Source organism: Mustela nivalis, assembly GCF_964662115.1.
Source record: "Mustela nivalis genome assembly, chromosome: 6".
NCBI classification, from domain to species: Eukaryota; Metazoa; Chordata; class Mammalia; order Carnivora; family Mustelidae; genus Mustela; species Mustela nivalis.
The window spans coordinates 48,335,915-48,359,356 of record NC_139025.1 but is presented as its reverse complement, the minus strand read 5'-3'; the positions used below and the strand labels follow the sequence as shown (position 1 = coordinate 48,359,356).

General features: G+C 35.3%; 1 protein-coding gene across 2 annotated transcripts in view; it reads right to left on the bottom strand.

The window, feature by feature from the left end:
- The window catches only part of MAP4K5 (mitogen-activated protein kinase kinase kinase kinase 5), a 109,968-nt gene that overhangs the window by 5,091 nt on the left and 81,435 nt on the right, over window positions 1–23,442 (bottom strand). For both annotated transcript variants that reach the window (XM_082735145.1, XM_082735144.1), the window contains 12 exons: window positions 22,599–22,696; window positions 22,365–22,406; window positions 21,393–21,477; window positions 17,622–17,701; window positions 17,265–17,325; window positions 14,133–14,247; window positions 13,487–13,545; window positions 10,506–10,609; window positions 9,358–9,535; window positions 6,083–6,151; window positions 3,870–3,962; window positions 749–819 (listed from right to left, as the gene is read on the bottom strand). In XM_082735145.1, the coding sequence (XP_082591271.1) occupies window positions 749–819; window positions 3,870–3,962; window positions 6,083–6,151; window positions 9,358–9,535; window positions 10,506–10,609; window positions 13,487–13,545; window positions 14,133–14,247; window positions 17,265–17,325; window positions 17,622–17,701; window positions 21,393–21,477; window positions 22,365–22,406; window positions 22,599–22,696 (1,055 nt within the window). The remainder of the gene's footprint in view (window positions 1–748; window positions 820–3,869; window positions 3,963–6,082; window positions 6,152–9,357; window positions 9,536–10,505; window positions 10,610–13,486; window positions 13,546–14,132; window positions 14,248–17,264; window positions 17,326–17,621; window positions 17,702–21,392; window positions 21,478–22,364; window positions 22,407–22,598; window positions 22,697–23,442) is intronic.

Genomic DNA, 23,442 nt, shown 5'->3' with positions numbered 1-23,442 from the left:
AGTTCAGTGTCTGCTTTCAACTCAGGTGACGATCCCAGGGTCCCGGGATTGAGCCCTGCATCTGGCTCCCCCAGCTTCTCCCTCTCCCTCTGCTGCTTGTGCTTTCTTGCTTGCTTACTCTCTCTCTCTCTCTCAAATGAATAAAAATATCTTTAAAAAAAAATGGGAATATGAATAGTACCTAACCCCATTGGATTATCGGTTTTAAATAAGCTAATACTTATAAAATGCCTATAACACAGATGTTCTAAATGCTTATTATTTATAATTATACCTCATTATACCTTACAGTGCTATAATAATAGTGTCTTACATGTTGTTGTACTCAATAATTTACTAAATGAATTAATAGATTTTTCCTTAGTCCTGTGATCTAATACATAGTAACTTAGAATTTTAAATATAATATTTAAAAAGAAGCTATACATTTATTGGTTATGGAAAGACTTACCAACTTAAGAGAAGTTTAGTAACCTTAGCAATCATATTTATAAACTACAAAGTAGAGAACTATAACTATACAAACTCAAGTTTGACAATCCCTTGTGGCCACTGAGAATCATACAATGAATACAAAAGAAAATTATCTGAAGGGGAAATACTGGCAATTTTGCTCTACCAATTCATAGCACTAAAGGCACTAAACAGAGTAATGTGGGTTCAGAAAGAAAATGTATAAAATGCATAAAATGTTTCGACATTTAAAATCTTTTGTGGAAATCACGGGAGGTGAAATGAGAAGCCTTACCTCATCTGATTTGAAGCTTTTACCCTGCATTCCATGTTTCCAGAAAGCCAACACACTATCTTGAAGGCATACTAAAAAAGATTAGAGAGAACTGAAACTAAAAGCATGGAGTAATTCATTATACATTTCCTTCACTGTTTTAAATAAATACTAATGGAAAGCTCTCCAAGTGCTTGGTGCAAAATTCCACCGTCTAGACCATCAGTTCCCAGCATTTTTGTGGCTAAGCCATGCCTAAGCCCAAATAATTTATTGAGGCAGGGTCATGCAAGTTTTCAAAGATATATATAACAGGCATTCATTTAAACATGGGCTAACTTCTACTGAGCTGGATATCAACACTGATTTCTCTTTCATATGTTACCTTTTGTCTTAGATGAATAAAAAAATAAAACATATAATTGGGGTTTTGGATCAAAAACATGGTTATTTAAGTACTGTCATACAATTACAAGTAGCTATTAAGGAAACATCTTTTATTTATACTTACATTTCCCTACTGCAAATTTTATTTTAAAACATAAACCTGTCTTGTAATCCAAAGTGTAACCACACACTGAGTATTTATGATCTGGCAAGCCAGTTCTTATTCAGAGGGGCACCCAGTTATAGTTCTCACAGCTGTGGCCTTCAGTCCCCCAAACCCCACCCACCTCAGGCCTCTGGAGCCCCCTGGGCATTTGCCCTGGGCTTGGGAGGCCCCATTGTCCACAGGATGGTTCACTGCCAAGCTTGCTCACCTTCCCAATGGCTTTGGGGCTTTGGATTCAGGAGTGACCATGACCCCAAAGTGTGGCCACTGTGTAACATGCCACAGCCCCTCTGACTCCCTACCCATCTCCCCTGTTCTTCTGGTGTGGCCTGAGGTCTTGGAGGGAAACCTGTTCTTGTGCCTTGTCCATCTCTATCTTCTGCTTGGTTTCAAGCAGGCTTGGGGCCACTGAGGCACCCTTATGGGGTAACTCAGAGGTTTAGAACTAGAGTAGGCAGGCCACACAATTTTCGGGGAAGAGACACGCCCTTCCTGGCAGGGGGCTTCAGTCATTGAAGTGCAGACAGTGAGGGAGAGAGCCCATTTGATTTTGGAGAGCTAGCCACATACCCTACACAGTAAAGGTAAAGAGAGAAAGTGACCGAAGCATTTTGTTTCTTACTAGAATACGGACTCTGTAAAAAGTTAATATAAGAATGTTCTGGGAATGTAAGTTAGCTCAATAAAAATAAAAGTATATTACAGTAACAAATCACATGCTTTTACTGTGACAAATAAAAAGACTTAGTTACTAGTTTCATTTTTAAAAGGTGATTTAAAGGGACTCTTTTTTTTTTTTACCCAGGAGGATCTTCGTAATTATTTTCAAGTTCACTAGCAAGAGAGATGGTAGCTTAAGAGGAAAAAACTTCTGTGTAACAATTAAAATTCCTTGAAAAATGTGACACATATGAAAAAGTTTAGGTACCAGTATGTTTCAGTTAAAATGAAAAGGAACTAAAGATCTATATGTCAGAATCCCTACTGAAAATATTAAATCTTGGAAATTGGTATGCAATATCCAGCACATAAATGAGTAAAAGAAGAAACTAGTTTCAAAATCCGTTTTGTCTGGCCATCTACAGAATGTTTAAGTTTCCTGCTTCAATAAATTAAATTTTCCAGTTGCAAGCAAATTACTTTTATTTAAAATGTTTTACACAGAGGGATGAATGTACTTTGTAAAAGGGCAAAATTCCAGTTGAGAAATCATTAAAATATTTAATAGATAAAACAAACTTTCTAAATGTTGAGAAACACATTTTTTAAGAATATGCATTTAATTATGAAATACATGTATTTTTTATGGCCCAAATGAAAATTGCCAACTTAGTTTTTAACTATTTTTGACTTATAGTAGAGTCATATCATATATTGTTCAAAATACTTCATTATGGTATTTTTTCATAAGTTCTATCATCCCTGGGAAAATATTTACTGACATATAACCAATGAGGATGCAAACAATAATAAAATATAATAATTTTTATCATAAAACCAATGAGTATCCAGAGTAAAATACTCATTGACAAGGAAGCAAATTAAAATGGCATTAGTTTCCAAGTCCTATGGGAAACTAGTTATTTATACATAAGTGGACCTAAAAGCAATTACCATCAACACACCAACCAGAACTTCACATGGCAAAGAATTAAAGCATATCTAATACCATTAATCACATCACACAAATACCTTTATGATTTGGAAAAAAACTGGAAGAACATAATTCACTTCATGCAGCAAAGGGAACAATGAACAGAAATTTAAAAAATGATTTCAAGTATTAAATACCCAGGAAACAATAATAGAAGATTTATTAAGGTCTAGACCTGCACTGATAACAGCAATTGGCCACATGTGGCTATTAACATTAAAATTACATTGAAATTTATTTTATTTTTAAAAGATTATTTATTTATTTATTTGAGAGAGAGAGAATGAAAGAGAGAGAGCGAGCGAGAGAGAGAGAGAGAGAGCACAAAAGGGAGGTGGGTCAGAGGAAGAAGCAGACTCCCTGCAGAGCTGGAAGCCTGATGCGGGACTCGATCCTGAGACACCAGGATTATGACCTGAGCCAAAGGCAGTTGCTTAACCAACTGAGCCACCCAGGCACCCCAAATTACATCAAAATAAAAAAATTAAAATTAACAGTAGCCACGTTTCAAGTACTTAAAAGGTGTGATTAATGACTACTATATTTAAAAGCACACAAAACATTTCCACATCATTGAAACTTGTGGACAACCCTAAGTATGGAATCAACAAAAAAATCAAGTATTCTAAACACATTATTAAAAAAACAGAAGAAAAAAAATAAAAAAAAATAAATAAAAAAACAGAGACCTAGGCTAAATAGGTGAAGGGGATGAAGAGGTAAACTTCCAGTTATAAGACAAGTCAATGGGATGTAAAGTACAATATAGGGAATAAAGTCAACATCACTGTAGCAACTCTGTATGGTGACAGATACTAACTAGACTTACTGTGGGGATCATTCCATAATGTATAAAATATCAAATGACTATGATATATATCTCAAACAGGATACTGTATGTCAATATACTGAAATTTCTAAAAAAGCAGACTTACCTACAGATTCAATGCGAAAATCAAAACTTAGCTCGGAGGCCAGTTTCTTACTTGATTTTAGTCTTCCTTGTAGATTTACAATTTTTACAAATTCTTAAAAAAAGAAAAAGCAAGTCAAAACTGGAAATGCAGATCTTCTAAAAATAAATGGAACTTGTTATGTGGATTTTATATGGATACAGAACAAATATTTTTTTTTTTAAAGATTTATTTATTTATTTATTTGACAGAGAGAGATTACAAGTAGGCAGAGAGGCAGGCAGAGAGAGAGAGGAGGAAGCAGGCTCCCTGCTGAGCAGAGAGCCTGATGCGGGACTCGATCCCAGGACCCTGAGATCATGACCTGAGCCGAAGGCAGCGGCTTAACCCACTGAGCCACCCAGGCGCCCATAGAACAAATATTTTTAATAAAGTTCAACTATTTATTGTCATGATTCAAGTATGCCCACTGAAGAACTGTCATTAATATGTGTAAAACTGTAAACAGTAAAACTGTTTTATAAGACATAAAAGTGCCTTCTTTAGTACATACTATTTTTTTTTCTTTTTTTCTTTCTCTTTAGGATATACTGAACACTTACATTCTCATTTTTTAAAAAAGCATGATATTTCAAAGTGGCAAACTTAGTGCCCAAGTACTTAGCAAATTGGGTTGATTTTTTTCCCTTACCAATTATATAACATTTGATAAGTAATATTTGTAGTAATCCATAACTGTAGTATATGAATAATATTGTATAGAGGTACACAGGAGCAACAAACAGTACTTCTCAAGGGTCATAATTTCTTATAAGTAAACTCTGGGATGGTGAGTATACACAAATCTATTCTTCACCTATTTGTTTTTAATTTAACCATCTTTAACTCTGACTTAGAACACATCCTTTCCCTGCATTACTTTCTTATCTACCATGATTTGTGATTATAGGCCTATCTCTACTGCTGCTTACTAAAACTGATTTATACTCTATAGCTGACAACTCAATTTTAAAGTATTCTGTTCCCTTAAAAAAACCCCAAAGCTCAAAGAAGTCACCTTTCCATTTACCTACAATAACTGGGAAATGGAGGGCTCAGCCAATCAAAGGTTTTTGACATTTTTAGATAAAATACATAAATTAACAAAATGAAAACTAAGCACAATTTATTTTCCTTAGATTTATCAGAAAGTTTAGGGATCTCAGCACTAAATGTTCAACATTATTAATATTAAATTTTGATGATTTACTTAATCACTACTGAACTTGCTACTTATTTGGATAAAAAAGAATTTATCAAATTCACTTAAAAGTAACAGAGTAACACTTCAATCTTACCAGTACTTAAAGAATCAAAAGTACTTAAAGAATTGATGATGGGTGAATGAAACAACTTAGGCTTTGGTTTACTTCTCTATAATATTAGATCTTTATGATTCTATAAGGCAAATTCACTATGGAAGTCTTTAGAGAATAGAAATTAGGACAAAAATACAGGCAAATTCAGTAACAGAACAAATTTTAAAATTTTCAAAATTGCCTTGAACACCTATGTACAGGTCCTAATTTAAAAATATTGGAATACTGCCAAGTTTCAAGTATAATTTTAAGTCTGGGTGAATTTTACCTTGCATGATTTACTGTATAAAAATAAGTGGGTTTGAAGAAGCAGACTTCTTTGAAAATTGAAATAATGCCTGTTGTTGAAGTTTTTTCTGCTTCTCAACTGCTTATAGTATAACATACTTCTATCACTAACATCTCTCCCTGCATCAAAAGAATCACGAGCAGCAGGTGAAGGTGTCAAATCTGTATGTTAGACTCACTTCTATAGGACTCTCAAAGTTCATGTCATACGACAAAGTGACTATACTAGTATAACCTTCTATTTTTTCCATTAATTACAGTGAGGTTGGAAAAAACCCTCGGTTTTATACAGAATTTTATAAAGAATAGTTTTATACAAAATTTTACCCAAGGGTTATGGCAAGCTGTCCTAATATGTTTCCAAGTAGGTCCAACAAAATAAAGAAAAAGTTAACAGAGAATAGTATTAACAAACAGATCAATTAATTACTATATCCATAGCCAATTTAGGTTTTTCATCAATTAAAAAAAGTCACCTTTAAAGTAGAAAAGTGAAAATCTTGAATTATAGTATAGTAGAATTAATTCCATTAAAAGATCTGTTATATCAAGTAGTATACTCGGAATAAAATTTAAAATAGTACTTACTATCTAAACACACTAAAACGGTATCTCTCTCCAACTGTGTTACATGAATGGAATCTAACTGTTGGCTGCCTTGGAAGGGGAAAAAAAACAGGGTTACCGTTATATGACATGCTTTAAAAAACAGAACTTAGAAAAAAAACACAAATTCTGAATTTTTTCTGTCTTTAAAACTAGTCTTTAAAATTTAACAGAAAAATTATACTTTGTAATTATGTTTCCTTTCAAAAAATGTATGTAGGTCAACTTAGAACAGACCTAAGTCCTAAGCATAGCTAAATGAGCTGAGAAAAACTCAACTTTGCATTTAATTAATACCTCAGCTAGTTATAGAAAGGCGAGTTATAAACTTAAAATGAAGCCACAGGTAAATATGGTGAAGAAAGTAAATACGTGCTATACAATGACTAGATTTTGCTGTGTATTTTATAGTAGCCAAGGTCAGTTAGGTGAATCATAGCATCTGCGATAGAAATAAGCCAGTAATTCAGAAAAAGCAAAAAAGAGTAATGAAATTATGATCAGAGACAAACTTTCTTGGTGTTGGTGTATATGTGTGTATGCATAAGTGGGACCTCTATTAAGAGGCCAGAGAGTAATATAATGGACAATACTGTCAATGACATTTTTCCAGGAAGCAACTCTCATAACTTTGCTGATATTCATGGGGCTCCTCTAACAGGTGTGATGACATTTTGGTAAACAACTCATTTTAGGCATTTCAGTTTGCGTGAATGGTCTAGCAAGCACTCAGCAGGGGAGAGAAGCAGAGGAAGAGGCAGAAGGAGACTCGCCTCAGAGGAGGGAGCCTGTGGCAGGACTCGATCCCAGGACTCTGGTATCAAGCAAGACATGAGCCGAGGGCAGATACCCAACTGACTGAGCACCCAGGCTCCCATATAGCAGTTGTTTTTAATTGTATCTCTTTGGGAAGCCCTCTCCCTTAGAAACTGCACATTTGAACATAAACACAAGTTTTATATATTACTTTGGGGATTTGTGGACCTTTCAAAAAGTGCAAAGTGAAGCATTTAGATCTACAGAACTGATCAACCATTGGTCCCTCAGGCAACACCCCAAAATATAGTTTTTCTCACTAAATCTACATACATGCATTTATTCAACAAATATTTACTGAGTGCTGATAATTTGCTAAGCATCACCCTTGGAGATAACTATACTACAGTAATAAATCAAACTAAGATTGAAAGAGTCTTGGAATAGGAGTTCATTTTAACTGTTAAAACTGTTGCCAACTCAAGGCCTGACCTCAACAATGAACACAGATGGGAGGTGGATTAACAATCATCTGCATAAATGGAGAAGCCTAATAAGGACAACCTCTGCTTGAGGGTGATATGAATGATTACCCTTAAACAGAGTCCTGGTTCTCCTCAGAAAGTAATTTTGGGTCTGCCCTAATTTTAGCCTAGACAATGTTCAAAGTAGGTAGAATAGTACCCTCTGGCATTAAAAAACAAAGCCCCACCAGGGGCACCTGGGTGGCTCAGTGGGTTGATCTTCTGTCTTCGGCTCGGGTCAAGATCTCAGGATCCTGGGATTGAGCCCCTCAGTGGGGAACCTGCTTCCTCCTCTCTCTCTCTGCCTACTTGTCATCTCTCTCTCTCTCTCTCTCTCTGTCAAATAAATAAATAAATAAATATCTTAAAAACAAAAACAGAAACAAAAAAACCACAAAGCTCTCAACTCACAAATTAAAGAAAAGACTTACTAAATGTTTACCTTTGAGCAATGTAACCTCTTATTATATCAAACAGAGGAAAGTGGGTGCAAATACAGATAACTATATGAAATGCCTTGCTCTATACTACTATTATATACTAACCAGTTAAAAAAAAAAAAAGTTGGGTCTACCAAAAATGATCTTTGTTTTTAAATAAACTGATGGATAACTCTTCTTTTTAGCTGTAACTACATAAAAGAAACATGTTTGTTTGGGCTGTTTATATTTCATTATAATAAAACAATGTTATCTGCATCTTCAGGAATTTTGTAAGCCATATGACATCAGGTTGGTAGTTTAAAAGATTCCCTTGATGGGAGTATTTATACCACAGAAATTGAAAACTGCTATAAGCCAGGCTTCTCTGTACCCCAAGTGCCTGTTGTTAAATATCAGAACACCACTGGTTCATATTGAATCTTATTCCCAAAGTGACATTGGTGTGGTTCTACATCAACTTTAATAGCTGGGTTGTATAAAGAGTTCTTATAATTTAGCTTATAAATGAGCAAAAGATATTTAATAAGAGCGATCAAATTTGATGCTTGTAACAAATTTCTTCACAAGGTAATAAGGAAATATAACAGTGGTAAGTAATGAAATAGTTCTAACTGAACCTTGCTGGACTTCAGATGTAAAAAAAAGATAAATATAGGGTTACAAATGATCAAACAATACACTAGCAAACCAAACAGTAAAAGATCCCCTTCATCCTCACTTAATTTGTAGATTTTTAAAAATTCTTGGTTGATTTGTTTCAATTTTAAAGTTTAAGAATAAACTTCCCAACCTTTCCAGAGCTTTCAATGAGACACATGTGATAAAATCCTAGGCTAGCAAACCATTCTTAAAAAGCACAAGGGCTATTTTCCAGTATCTTTCAATGGTAAAGCTTGGAGGTCACACTAAGCTTCTAGTCAAGTCTGAAAAGCACCTGAACCTAATGATTCTAGGAAGTGTGGGGGGAAAAATGATAGAGCTTCTCTTTGCTTGAGAAGCTGATAAAATCTGAAAAACGTCTTAGAAAATTTAAGTATTTAGTAAGTTCAAAAATTAACTGTTAACAACTAAGGTCTTTTTATGTCAGGAATCATTAAAATTTTTCTTGGTAAAATTATTTGTATCAATTGCCTCAGGCATATAGAGATCATAAACAATATGTACATGTTCTTCTGGACTTACTTGGAAACCTATGTTGACTAACTCTTTGAACCAGCCCATGCTAATTGAGCTTACTCTGCTTCTTATTCTTCTTTTTTTTTTTAAAGGTTTTACTTATTTATTTGACAGAGAGAGAGATCACAAACAGACAGAGAGGCAGCAGAAAGAGAGGAGGAAGCAGGCTCCCGGCTGAAGCAGGCTCCCGGCTCCTCTGTGAGCAGAGAGCCCGATGTGGGGTTTGATCCCAGGACCCTGAGATTATGACCTGAGCTGAAGGCAGAGGCTTTAACCCACTGAGTCACCCAGGCACCCTCTGCTTCTTTTAAAATATGTAAAAGTATCAATATTTTAACCTAAGGTTAAAAACACTTACCTGCGCCAATTTCTGTAAACCATGAAGATGCAGAGTTCAAATTGATTGTCTCAAACTGAACAACCTGATTTGATTCAGTACCCTTGCTAATAGCTACACAGACCATAGGGTACTCCTGTTCTGGTATTACTAGCATTTCAAAAACATTCAAAGGAGTTGGCAAAGGAAAATCAAAGTGCTGCAAAAAATAAACAACAGAAGTATAATTTAGAAATAATCTCCCCCATTCATAATGTTGAATAAAGCCAACAGAAAGGCTTTCTTGATTGATCTACTTCTAATAAAGGACTGCCTCTAAAATGACCATGATAAGGTTGAATTTTCCGTAACAATATGTTTTAGAGAATTGGCCAGATTCATCTTTATGGCTGTAATGCTTCTATAAGTTTATTAACAGAAGTTAAAGAGGAAACTTTAACAAGAATACAAAAACCCCTAAAAAAAGTAAACACCCATAAATAACTATAAATGTGTAGATCCCAGATAGTAGCATTGAGACCATATAATTTTAAACATTTTATTTGTATTTTTTTTTGAGAAGGGGGGGAAGGGTAGGTGGAGAGGGAGAGAGAGAATCTTTTTTTTTTTTTTAATTTTTTATTTTTTAATTAACATATAATGTATTATTAGCCCCAGGGGTACAGGTCTGTGAATCGCCAGGTTTACACACTTCACAGCATTCACCATAGCACATACCCTCCCCAATGTCCATAACCCCACCTCCCTCTCCCTATCCCGCTCCCCACCGGCAACCCTCAGTTTGTTTTGTGAGATTAAGAGTCTCTTATGGTTTGTCTCCCTCCTGATCCCTTCTTGTTTCATTTATTCTTTTTCCTACCCCCCACACCCCCTACATTGCCTCTCAACTTCCTCAAATCAGGGAGATCATATGATAATTGTCTTTCTCTGATTGACTTATTTCGCGAAGCATAATACCCGAGAGGGAGAGAGAGAATCTTAAGCAGGCTCTATGCTCAGCGTGGAGCCTAACATGGGAGCAATCTCACAACCCTGAGTTGATGACCTGAACCAAAATTAAGTCTGATACTCAACTGATTGAGCCACCCAGGCACCCTGAGATCATATAATTTTAGCTTCAGTTATATACTAGTGTTTTCTAAAGAAGAAAACTATAAACAAATATATACCTTTATCAACATGAACTTCTGCATTGGCTCATACCACTGAAGTAAAACAATTCCAGACTGTAAAGCTCCACAGAGGTATTTATGTCCTGTGTAAGGGTTTCTGACTGGAAAAAAACAAAGCAAAACAGACACAACCAAAACACTGAGTACCTTGATATGAAAACACAATTAGTTGAGTTCATTAAAAGCAACAGCTGAGTAATGCTCATCTAAGCAATGCTGATACATGGGAAAAACAATGAAATGTGGCTTGCCACTGATATCAAAATATGGATGGAAGAAATGATCTGAAGTGATTACGTAGCTGATAAAGAAAAATGACTGTTTATGTTCACAAGGATGATAAAAATAAGTAAAGAAAAATGAAATCTTTTTTTTTTTGGCTTTGTTACCCTTTCCTTTTCACTCTCTTATCTCAAATTTTAAATTATGTGTAATTGCTTCTAAACATCTTTAATAGACTAGTTTGTTAAACACAGGAACCTTCTAAAAGCGACTTTTTTTTTTTTAAAGATTTTATTTATTTGACAGATCACAAGTAGGCAGAGAGGCAGGCAGAGAGAGAGGAGGAAGCAGGCCCCCTGCTGAGCAGAGAGCCCAATGCGGGGCTCGATCCCAGGACCCTGGGACCATGACCTGAGCTGAAAGCAGAGGCTTTAACCCACTGAGCCACCCAGGTGCCCCATAAAAGTGACTGTTTTAAACAGTAAAACACTTAAACTAGTATGCAACCTAAGGAGCTGTTTAAGTAAACTGACTGAAACAAAGTCTAGGAAGCAACTGAAATCAATGATTTCATCTTTGGCATAGTAGTTTGCTTAAGGCAAGATGAAAATAACTTTTATTTATTTATTTATTTATTTTTAAAGATTTTATTTATTTATTCGACAGACAGAGATCACAAGTAGGCAGAGAGGCGGGCAGAGAGAGAGAGGAGGAAGCAGGCTCCCCGCTGAGCAGAGAGCCCGATGCAAGACTCGATCCCAGGACCCTGAGATCATGACCTGAGCCGAAAGCAGCGGCTTAACCCACTGAGCCACCCAGGCGCCCCCTGAAAATAACTTTTATATTTACTAAAGATATAACTTAACTTGATTCAAATCTACAGAAACTCATAATTGGTCTTTCTTTCTCCCCAATTTGACTCCCATCAACAACTATGAATACTGATTGTAAAAGTAGTTATTTGCAAATAAGCTCTATCTTAATATGTTTATGAGTTTACACCTTAGATTGTAAGTTTCTAGACCCTTCTTGAGTCTTAGATCTTGGGAATCTGATAACAGACATGGACCTGACTCTACTTAGAAAAATGCTTAAGAAATTTGTTTATAACTAAGAAAGTATCCCATGGAACTATGCAGCATGAAGATCAATGAAAAACCTCACTGCTTCAACAAACAGAATTAAATGGGAGGTTAAGAGCCAGGATCTGAAGTCATGGACCAGGTCTGACCCCAGGTTCTGTTTCTTACTAGCAACATAACAAATGTCATGGTATTGTCTGAGGGTTACATGAGGTAAAATAATTATATATTAAAAAATTCAACCTTGCTCCAAAGGAAGTCTGGTGTTTGCCCTCCTTGTAGGAGGTAATCTCAAAGCCTCAGGAATGTCATGTCTGATAGGAGTGTCTTTGCCTGGGACCTTGGGTCACTGAATAGTCTAACAATATGATTTAGAGTGGGGGCTTGCAACACTGGACATTTTTGGGGGAGGGACAGTCATGCCAAAAAGAGCAACAATGTGATTTAGGATAGGGGTCTGTGTCATGCAGTATCAAATGACCTTCCGAGGGATTGGATGCTGAGATCGGCCATGTGGACAACCAAGCCTGTGTGAGGGAGCCCTAATAAAAACTCTTGAGTATTGAGGCTGGAGTATGCTCCATGTGTATTGTAACACATCACTGCCAGAAAAGCAACACTGTTTATTACCCCAGGGGGAAAGGACAACAGAAGCTCTATGTTTGGTGCTATTCCCAGACTCTGCCCTATGCCCATTCTCTCTTGGCTGATTTTAATTTCTATTCCTTCCCTGTAATAAATTGTAACTATGAGTATAACCACTTTCAGTGAGTTGAGTCCTTCTAGAGAATTTTTTTTTTTTTAAGATTTTATTTATTTATCAGAGAGAGCAGGAGAGAGAGCGAGCACAGGCAGACAGAATGGCAGGCAGAGACAGAGGGAGAAGCAGGCTCCCTGCCGACCAAGGATCCCGATGTGGGACTCGATCCCAGGATGCCAGGATCATGACCCGAGCCGAAGGCAGCTGCTCAACCAACTGAGCCACCCAGGCATCCCTAGAGAATTTTTTTAAAAGATTTTATTTATTTGTTTGACAGAGAGAGATCACAAGTAGGCATACAGACAGACAGACAGAGAGGGAGAAGCAGGCTCCCCACCAAGCAGAGAGCCCAATGTGGGGCTCAATACCAGGACCCTGAGATCATGACCTGAGCTGAAGGCAGAGGCTTAACCCACTGAGCCACCCACGTGCCCCCTTCTAGAGAATTTTTTAACATTAGGGTGGTTTTGGAAACCCCCCAAACTTGCAATTGGTGTCAGAAGTGAGGGTGGTCTTACGTGGACTGTTCCTTCTAACTTCATAGTTAGCTAAAGTCCTATAATAATGCTTGTAGAGCACTAACCTGTAATGGTTACATAAATGGAGGTGTTAAATAAATGTACTTACCATTTAATAAATGGTAAGCTAGGAGAGATTTGGGAGACTCAGGGAGTTTGGTTAAAAAACACTAGGAACAATATGCTCTGAGAAAGCATTAGGACTATTATCTCCAAACATTTTTAAGCCATGTCCTGCCACACAGTCTTGTGCTTCAGACTTGTCCTTAACTACTTATTAAAAACAAATATAAAGCCTACCTTCCTTCCTATTTCCTAAGTCTCTCTGTGGTCTTAAAGATTTTTAAAAATGTTCAAAATTCTAATCATCCAGTTTGAGAAATAGCGTTTACTTACCTATGCAACACTTGTGGCAGCCTTTTGTATCAGGAATCTTTGTTGTTAAAGCGAACTTTCTGAAACACAGGACAATATAAATGGGACTCTCCTGCAGCGGCTCCCAGACAGTGATTTGTGACTTGGCTGCACCAAAGCCAGTCAAGGAGTTTTACAAAACCAATCGTAGACTCCAGCCCCCAAACTACCTGATTCTCTAGAACTGATAGGACCTGGGAATCTATATTTATAAAACTTCTGTAAGTGGTCCTCCTGCACAGTCAAGCTAAGGAAACACTGATCTTTTGAATTCTACATGAAGTGCACTTTAGTATAAACTACCTTTCAGAATTAAACAAAGGAAGTTTTTTAGAAAGGAAAACTATTTTACTTTATTTATTTATTTATTTTTTAAAAGATTTTATTTATTTATTTGACAGAATACAAGTAGGCAGAGAAGCAGGCAGAGAGAGAAAGGGGGAAGCAGGTTCCCCGCTGAGCAGAGAGCCTGATGCAGGGCTCGATCCTAGGACTCTGGGATCATGACTTGAGCCGAAGGCAGAGGCTTTTACCCACTGAGCCACCCAGATGCCCCGAAAACTGGCTATTTTTTTAAAAAAAAGATATTAATACCCCTCACTCCCAACAGAATTAAAATATTTTGTACCTTGGTAGTATGCGATCTGGAAACCTGTGAGTTTGAATATGGGCAGCTAATCCTGGTTTTTTGGCTTGTTCAAACAAAGCTATAAGGTTATGAGAATAGAGTTGAAAGGTTTTTCCTATAAAAGAGAAACATGTTACTTTCATTAGAATCTTTTACAGCAGAAAAACAAGAATTTTCAAGCAAAAGAAAACATAATTACCTTCTATAATGAGGTAGTCCAGAAATGTTCAAAGAGCCAAGTAAAATAGAAACACACATACACACAAACAAAAAACAAGAACACAGTTAGTATATTTTGAAAGATAACAGAGTTTTAAGAAAGTAGATAATTATGTTTCCTAATACATGAATTAGGTATATTTTGACTAACAGGTGATCTGGGCAGAATATATATAAGCCTTAATTAAGCCAGCACAGAAATAAAAAACTGTTAAACATTGTTGTATAGGGGACTGAGTTATAATGATGTGCATGTGAGTATATAACACGGGAAATTCTGTAAAACTATATTACGCTATCTTTCTGGGATAGACCTATTGATCAAGAATTTATCAAATTACTTTGGTTTAAAATTATGAATGAGGTCTTAAATATAACAACAGATTAAAATACTAAGAAAAGCAAAGCAAACTAATATTATGTGACATAATACCAGGATAATAGGGTTACAATTTCCATATAATCAAAACCACAGGTATGTTAAGCAGGCAAAGATAAAGAAAACACCTACTGCCTCCTTATTATATACAGTATGGTACTACAACAACACAGAACAAGTGTTTATCAGTTTACTACTAGAAAACATAAATATACAGTTGACACTTAAACATGAGTTTGAACTCTGGGTCTGGTTATAGCGAACCTTCTTAGGTTAAGTGAACCTTCTTAAAAATAAGTAGAGTACAGTACTGTTAATGTATTTTCTCATGATTTTCTTAATAAGATTCTTACTTTATTATAAGAATACAGTATAAGACACATATAACATATAAACATGTGGTAATCAACTGTTTATGTTATTGGTAAGACTTGCAGTCAGCAAGAGGCTGAAAGTACTTAAGTTTTTGGAGACTTTTAAAAGTTAGAGGGATTTTCAAGTGCTTCGGGGGTCCGCAACCCTAACCTCTGTATTATTCAAGGGTTAACTGTGTATGATATAGTCTTATGATACAGTATTGAGTCTTACCCTCAACAAAATTCTGTGTTTTCTTAGAATGCAAACATTCTGCCTGACACCATACCATAGCCTTCCTATCTCCATTCCCTGCTAGTAGCTAGCTAGGTAGTCAAACACACAGGTATATGTATGTGTGCATGTCCACACAAACAAAGACACTTAGGCAGAATGATGTCTTGCCCTACTGAGTTCTGCTACTTACCTGCATTCAGCAGTATTGCTCATTTTTACTAGATATGGAAATAACTAATTTACAGACTAACTTTTCCCCATTTTCCAAGTGATTTTATATATATATATATGTATATATATATATATAATATTTTATATATATAATGTATTCTGAGTGGTGAATATATATATATATATATATATATATATATATATATATATATATTGTATTCTGTGTGGTTTTTAAGCTTATAGCCAAAGGCAGGTATGAGGAGGGATAAAAACAGCTATGAGAGTAAGAGGAAAGTGATATTATATGTATGCAAATCAGAATTGTTAAACAGAACCAGGTTTAAGTTTATTTTTATAACAGTATATATTAATATTTTGGTGAACAAAGTTAAAAAACTGGGGGAAACATAATTAAAATCAAAGCAATTAAGTACTTTTTCAAGGACCCCAGCTTTATGGAAGTCATTTATGCACAATCAAATAATATGTTCTTTGTAAACAGTGTCATCAGCTCAGATACATAAATTTCTGAAGAATCTCTATTAGGCAATGGTTAGTGGAAGAGTTCAAGTTATAAAGACATACTTAAAATTATGAAAATGACATTTCTTAAATTAGGCCACAATTCATAATGATCACAGTAAGGCTGTGTATTAGCACTGATGCTTTAAAGCATAAGTAGCTGAAAGGTACTAAAAAGCCTGACAGTACAGTAAATAAGAGCCAGGATATAATACATATAGAGAAAAACTGGAAAAAAAAAAAACTTAAGAAATACTAAAATAATTAATTATTCTAAGTAGAGAGAGGGGTGAATGCTATTTTAGTAACTGATAACATTAGGTTTATTAAGAGACAGAGAGAAATAATTAACTCTCTTGTACTCTACTATCAGAATGAAAGTGAGCAAGCAGCAAACCTCTGGGTAGTCACTTAAATCTAAAATGCAAAAAAAAAAAAAAAGGTTTTGGTAGGTAAGAATTGGGGGAAAAAAAAAGCACCCCAAATACCACCTACCTGCCTCCCAACAACCACCAAAAAGGAAAACACAAAAATCACCGAAGAGGCTGCTCTGGAATACACTTGTTTCTAAGAGTTTAAAACATCAGTCCAAAATGGTTATACCATCTGGTCCATAATAACATGAATGCTGTCAGCAAACACCTGTGTAAGCCCTCACTATGTAAGTGAAGTGTTTGCGATCATCTCATTTAATCCTCACAGCAGCTTCATGAGGCTGGTATTGTTTCCATCATCCTCATTTTACAGTTAAGAAAACAAAGGCTCAGAGAGGGTGACTTGCTCAAATCACAGAGAAAGGAAGCGGCTAAATCTTTTGATACTTTCCCTTCAACTGTTAATTCTCAAAGGAAGGCAAATGGTACTAGGATAGTTGGGAGGGGGGCAGGGGGTTCCTGAGTGAAAAGGGGTGGCCTCAGGTGACAATCACTGTGATACTACTTCTTGGGTGCTTAGATCCTGGGCAGATTTGGCAAGTGCCTTAACTGAACACAGGTCCTTTTTTCAAGGTTTCTTTCCATTCTAAGTTGATAGAAAACATCTGCAAGTCTCAAAGTTACTATACTATAGTTACCCAACATTTAAAAACATTTAACATTTAAAAATGTTAACATTAACATTAAACATTAACATTTAAAAACACTGTATATTAAAATTACATTTCTCTTGTGTCAATTATAGTTCAATTAAAAAAATTTATTTCTCTGCTTGTCTATAGTTTACCTTTCATATTATTTTTATTAGATACATACCTGATAATGACATTAAAGTATTATTGATAACATAGAGCCAAGTACATTTTCGTGGAAATAACTATAAAGAAAAAAAGGTAATTAAAATTCTCCAATTTTCATTCCCTTAATGCTTTAACTTCCAAATTCCAACAGTCTGAAATAGTATAAAAATCACTATTTTCCACCCTTTAGTAAATTACCAAAACCTTACAGGAAAAAAAAAATCTTGTAGCATGAACATGTAAAGAGTAAAATTTCACCTCCTTAAATATTTAAATCATAAAAATTAAAACTGAGCCCGTAAAAATTTATTTAAAAGATTTCTTTTATTCAATGTACCCAAACTAATTATTTGAGTTAAAACTCCTAAATTACCTGTTCCATTGTTGCCTCATGTAGCTCATTGAGATTCAATGTGTAAATACCATCTTCAGTTCCAAAAATAATGTACTGATCTAAAATAGTTGAAATAAATTACCAGAATTTACTATCATTTTCTGAAATAATTTAGTAAAATTGCTTAATACTTTCATTTTAAAAAAAAATATTGTATGTATATATGTATGTATTTATTTACAGAGTGCAGGAGTGGGAGGAGGAGCAGAGGGAGAGAAAGAACTCCAGCAGATTCAGCATGGAGTATGGATCCTGATGAAGGGCTCAATCCCACAAACCTGAGATCATGACCTGAGCCAAAATCAAGAGTCGAACACTTAACAGACTGAGCCACCCAGGTGCTCCTTTAATGGTGTTGAAAATTAGATAGCCATCCACCCAGCCAAAGAAAAATTACTTTCTGAAATTCATGCCATATTCTTTACCTCTTTCTCCAATTCTGATCTCATTTTTAAAAAAGTAGATGTATTTTCTATTACTCATTCTATGTATTTCTATTCTATGTATTTCATTCTATGTATTTCTATTACTCATTTCTATGTATTTTCTATTACTCATTCACTCTGGCTTTAACTTTTTTTTTTTTTTAAGATTTTATTTATTTGTCAGAGAGAGTACGAGTACACAAGCAGGGGAAGCAGCAGGCAGAGGGAGCAGAAGGCTTCCCACTGAGCAAGGAGTCAGAGGTGGGACTTGATCCCAGAATGCTGTGATCATGCCCTGAGACGAAGGCAGATGCTTAACCAAGTGAGCCACCCAGGCGTCCCCTGGCTTTATGTTACTTAACTTATATAATCCTTCCTTCCAACATAATTATGTCTTACAATTTTTCATTACAGCTGTATATTTTTGCCAGATACCCCAAATACTCTTGGCAAAAGGAAACTATAAATTAAAAGAAATTATAATTCATGACACACCAGAAATGATGAGCACACCTAGTGTCCAGATCTTGGTTCCTAAATACCACCTTCCACTAAAAAGAACTAGAGCTGTTGGAAAAGACTGATTCCAATACTGGGGCAAAGAAAGTGTAAGATGTGCCTAGAAATCTTGCTGTGCCAGAAAGTAAGGAAGTGATCAAATGTTAAATAAAAGAACATAGGAACTCCCACTGCTCAAAAATTCCGGGACAATTTAAGTGCTAAAGTGAATAATAATAGTAGTAGATTATATCTCACTGAATAAAAAAGTAATTCAGAAGTTTAAACTAATACAAATACATAAATAAATGGAAAGAAGGGAAATGTCCATAGATCTCAATGGATTGTCAATGGACTATCAATAAATGCTAAAACAAGCTGGTGAAAGTCTAATGAACAGAGAATATTTATATAGTCTCTATTTATTCCAATGTACTTATTAAACCAGCTTAGGAAATTAAATAATTACTAATTAACTAGAAACGGAAAAATAGTAACTTGACAGTGGAGAAAATGAGCAAATACCATCTTAACTAGCTGGTCAATGTTGATATCCTAGTATTTGGATAAGCTCATAGAATGTGCTTTCTGACAGGATGCACTGAGAAGAGCATAATAGCATTTCTTTCATATTTCTACCAAAAATACATTGCCTGACCTCACCATGAGGACTCAACAGACACCCCAAATTAAGGGACATTCTACAAAATAAACAGCCTCAAAAATGTCAAGATTTAGAGAGATAAAAAAGGGTTGAGAGGCTGTTCCAGGCTAGAGGAGATTAAAAAGATGTGGTAGCTAAATGGATCATGTGATCTTGAACTGGATATTGTTAGATTGGGGAAAAAAGGAATGGGAACCAATAAAGAATATTACTGAAACAATTAGGGGCGCCTGGATGGCTCAGTCAGTTAAGCGTCTGCCTTTGGCTCAGATCATGATCCCAGGGTCCTGGGGTTGAGCCCTGCATCGGGCTCCCTGATCAGCGGGGAGCCCGCTTCTCCCTCTCCCTCTGCCTGCCACTTCCCCTGCTTGTGATCTCTGTCAAATAAATAAACAACAACAAAAAAAAACTTAAAAATAAAAAAAAGAAAAGAAACAATAATTTCAAAATGTGATGTCGATTATACTTCAACTAAAAAAATATATAAATATGGACTGTACAGGGATTACATCAATGATAAATTTCCTGATCTTCCCAAATGTACCATGGGTATGTAAGAGACAATTGTTGTTCCTAGGAAATACAAAATCAAGTATAGGGAAGCACTCACAAGTAACTCAGAAAAACAACTGATGATTCTGAGTATAGAGGAGTTTCTTACACTGCATTATTCTTCTAACTGTTCTGTAAATCTTAAATTATACCAAAATAAAAAATTACAAACACACAAAAAAACCCATCTCCTTACCGATAAAAATATTTTCTCCGTTACACTTTCTAATAGTAGTATTTAAAACAGATCATTATATGACTTGTTTTTATTACTGTGTTAAAGTTGAACAAACATTTTCTGAACACCCTTTACTGCCTAATCTCTATTTACTAATTGCCAGACACTCAGGTTAGGTAGGCTTCTTCCTTCCTTGCAAAAAGATGAATATTAAGAGTATTCTCTTAGGGGCACCTGGATGGCTCAGTTGGTTAAATGTCTGCCTTCAGCTCAAGTCATGACCTCAGGGTCCTGGGATGGAGCCCCAGATCTGGCTCCCTGCTCAGCCCAAGTGTGCTTAAGGATTCTCTCTCCCTCTCCATCTGCCCCTCACCCCATTCACTTTCTCCCTCTCTCTAAAATAAATAAATAAATCTTAAAAAAAAAAAAAAGTATTTCTGTTATAAAGGATCATACTGAGAACTAGAGGTTTTAAGTATCTTTCCAAAGTCATATAATAATGACAGAGCAGGAATTCAAACCCAGATCTATTTGATGCCAAATTTTTACCTCTATGTATTAATTAGGCTTTCTAACTTTAAAAATATACAACATAAATTTTTAAAAATGAAGTGTTATTTTGTTATCACTTCAGATTTACAGAAAAGCTCTAAGAGTACAAATAACTCCTGAATATCCTCCTTCACACATATTTCACAAATATTAACATTTACTACTTTTGCTTTATCCTTTTTTTCACTCTCCATATACACAGTTTTTTGTTTTTTAAACTATTTAAGTTAAAAACACAACGTCCCTTTATTCCCATTTCAGTATGCATCTCTTAAAAAAAGAAAAGAAAAAGAAAGGTTTTACATAATCTTAGTACAATAATCAAAATCAGGAAGTAAACACTGAAACAATACTATTAACTTAATCTAATGATTTTATTGATTGAAATTATCAATTGTCCCAGTATTGTCCTTTTATAGAACAGAAAATCCCTAATCATGGTTTTTTGTTTTTTTTAAAGATTTTATTTATTTACTTGAGAGAGAGACAGTGAGAGAGAGCATGAATGAGGAGAAGGTCAGAGAGAGAAGCAGACTCCCCATGGAGCTGGGAGTCCAATGCGGGACTTGATCCCGGGACTCCAGGATCATGACCTGAGCCGAAGGCAGTCGTCCAACCATCTGAGCCACCCAGGCGTCCCCCTAATCATGGTTTTAATCACTTGTGATGACTATTCAGTCTCATTTAATCAGAACATTTCCTGTATACTCTAAATTCTAGTACCTTAAACCAAAACTCTATTTACATTGTTGCAGGTACCTGCCCTATTTATTCTCTAAAGTCATATTTTTAAAGCAAACAACCTCAGTTCACTGATCGTAAAGATCCTTTTCCATAACAAATATTTTATTAGAGATGTACTAAAAGTTCAGAAATTTTACCTTTTGTATCAGGATGTATCCAGGATGTTGCACAATTAATTTTCAAAGGGCAGCCATCAAAAACTTTGGAAAAACATGCTCCCATCTTATTTATAAAGAAAGAAATATTGACTTATCTGGTTAGATAATTTTATATAGTCTTAGAAATAGCTAAGATTATTACAAAATGGTAAACTGACTCTTACTGCATATATTTATGGTCTCATTACAAAACAACATTCCTATTTTGATATCATTTAACTCCTTCTACCAAGACAGTCTCCCACTCCTCTCTTGTATAATCTGGTACTTCAGAGCAAAAATATAAAATTTATCAAAACATCTACATATGTCTGTGATACATTTTAGGAATTTTAAGTTATCACTTGCCTTTAGGACTAAGGTTTAAGAATGTGAAACAATGGATGATATTTCTGAGCAATATAATAGTAATTATAATTACAATATAACTCCATAATAATGAAACAGACAAAAAGACTAATATTTATATTATGTATTAGACATTTACTGAATAAGAAGATATAATTTATAAAGCATCCCCTTCTTATGATTGGCTGAAGCACCCTAAAGAGCCACATAACCAGCATTAACATAAGCTTCCCTGTTCCTGTTCACTATGTATAGTTCAAAATGAAAATGGCTTCAGGGATAGAAAGATATTTAACTCACATTATGAAGAGAACACAGTACTACTGATACCACATTAAAGTCAAATTGGCCTTTGAAGGCCAACTGAATCTGAGAACCCAAATGCCCTATTTACAAAAAGTGAAACTCTCCAAATTCTAACGAAGTCACTCAAATTAGGGTACATGATTTAATCCATGGCATATCAAAATGCATTTAATGCTTTTGTATTTTGTGAATCCTTCCTTTCAATAGCTCAAGGTACTTGACGGCAAATTTAAAAATCTGCTGCTGTAACTAAAGAGATGGAAACTGGCAAGTGGTTTACATAGAAATATTCCTTACCAGCACTTTTGGGGTGGGTGGAAGGCCATTGATGGCAGGTTTCTGTGGAAAAAAAAGATTTTGAATGCTAAAAGATCTCTTAAACCTTAAAAAAAACCTACACATTTGGAATTTCAGTTATTCAAATTCTTGATTTAAACAGACTATGCCCCCTGCCCACCAAACAGACACAGCCTCTTTTATGATGAACATGGTAATAGTTACAACTAATCACCAAACACCTATTATACCTACCGGGAAATCTCGCTTGTCCTTTTTCCTTGGTAACTGTGGTGCTTGTGCTGATCCTTCTGTATTTTCACTAATCAGTTTTGAAATACCATCACCATTTCCTAAAAGAATCATGGTTAAAAGCCAAATGAACATATAATAAGTACTTTCCATGAAAAATAATTTTCCCTTTCCCCCAATACTTGTATACCATTTGGGTGATCATTTACTGGGAAATATTCTCTACTGGCAGATGAGTAAAAGTATCTTTGGTGCCTTCCTCTAGATTCTACAGAGGTAGCACTGCATAGTTAGCAGTGGTCTTACATCATGAAAACACCAAATATCTTCCCATATTATGAGAAAAAGAAATGCTATATGAATGCTATGCTGATAGTCAAGGCCTTTCAAAAGTGGACTTCAATCTATCTTCTAGTCCTATCTCCCAGTATATATCTTCTAAAGCTCACACTTTTCTTATACTAGACTATACTTAAAACATAATCCAGATTTTCATGGTTCAGTACATTTGTTTATTACTTCTTGCTCACCAGGAATGCCTGTTAGCACTGGCTCCCCCTAATGAAGGCTCAACCAAGTCCTTTAATACTCTGCAAGGGCCCACCCCCTCTATTCCCTATTCTTATCTTCCTAAAAATCTTTCATTTTTATTACATGTAATTATTGTATGAGACATTTATACAAACAGTCTTATCTAATGTTATGGGTACACAGGTGTACCTTCTGCTACCAATCCTGAACTGGAGGGTAGGAACATCCATTCGTCATTCTAAGATCCTACCATATTTAGTAACGGATCAAATTAGGATTGATCTGGACAGAATCTCGTATAGCCCATCCATATGGA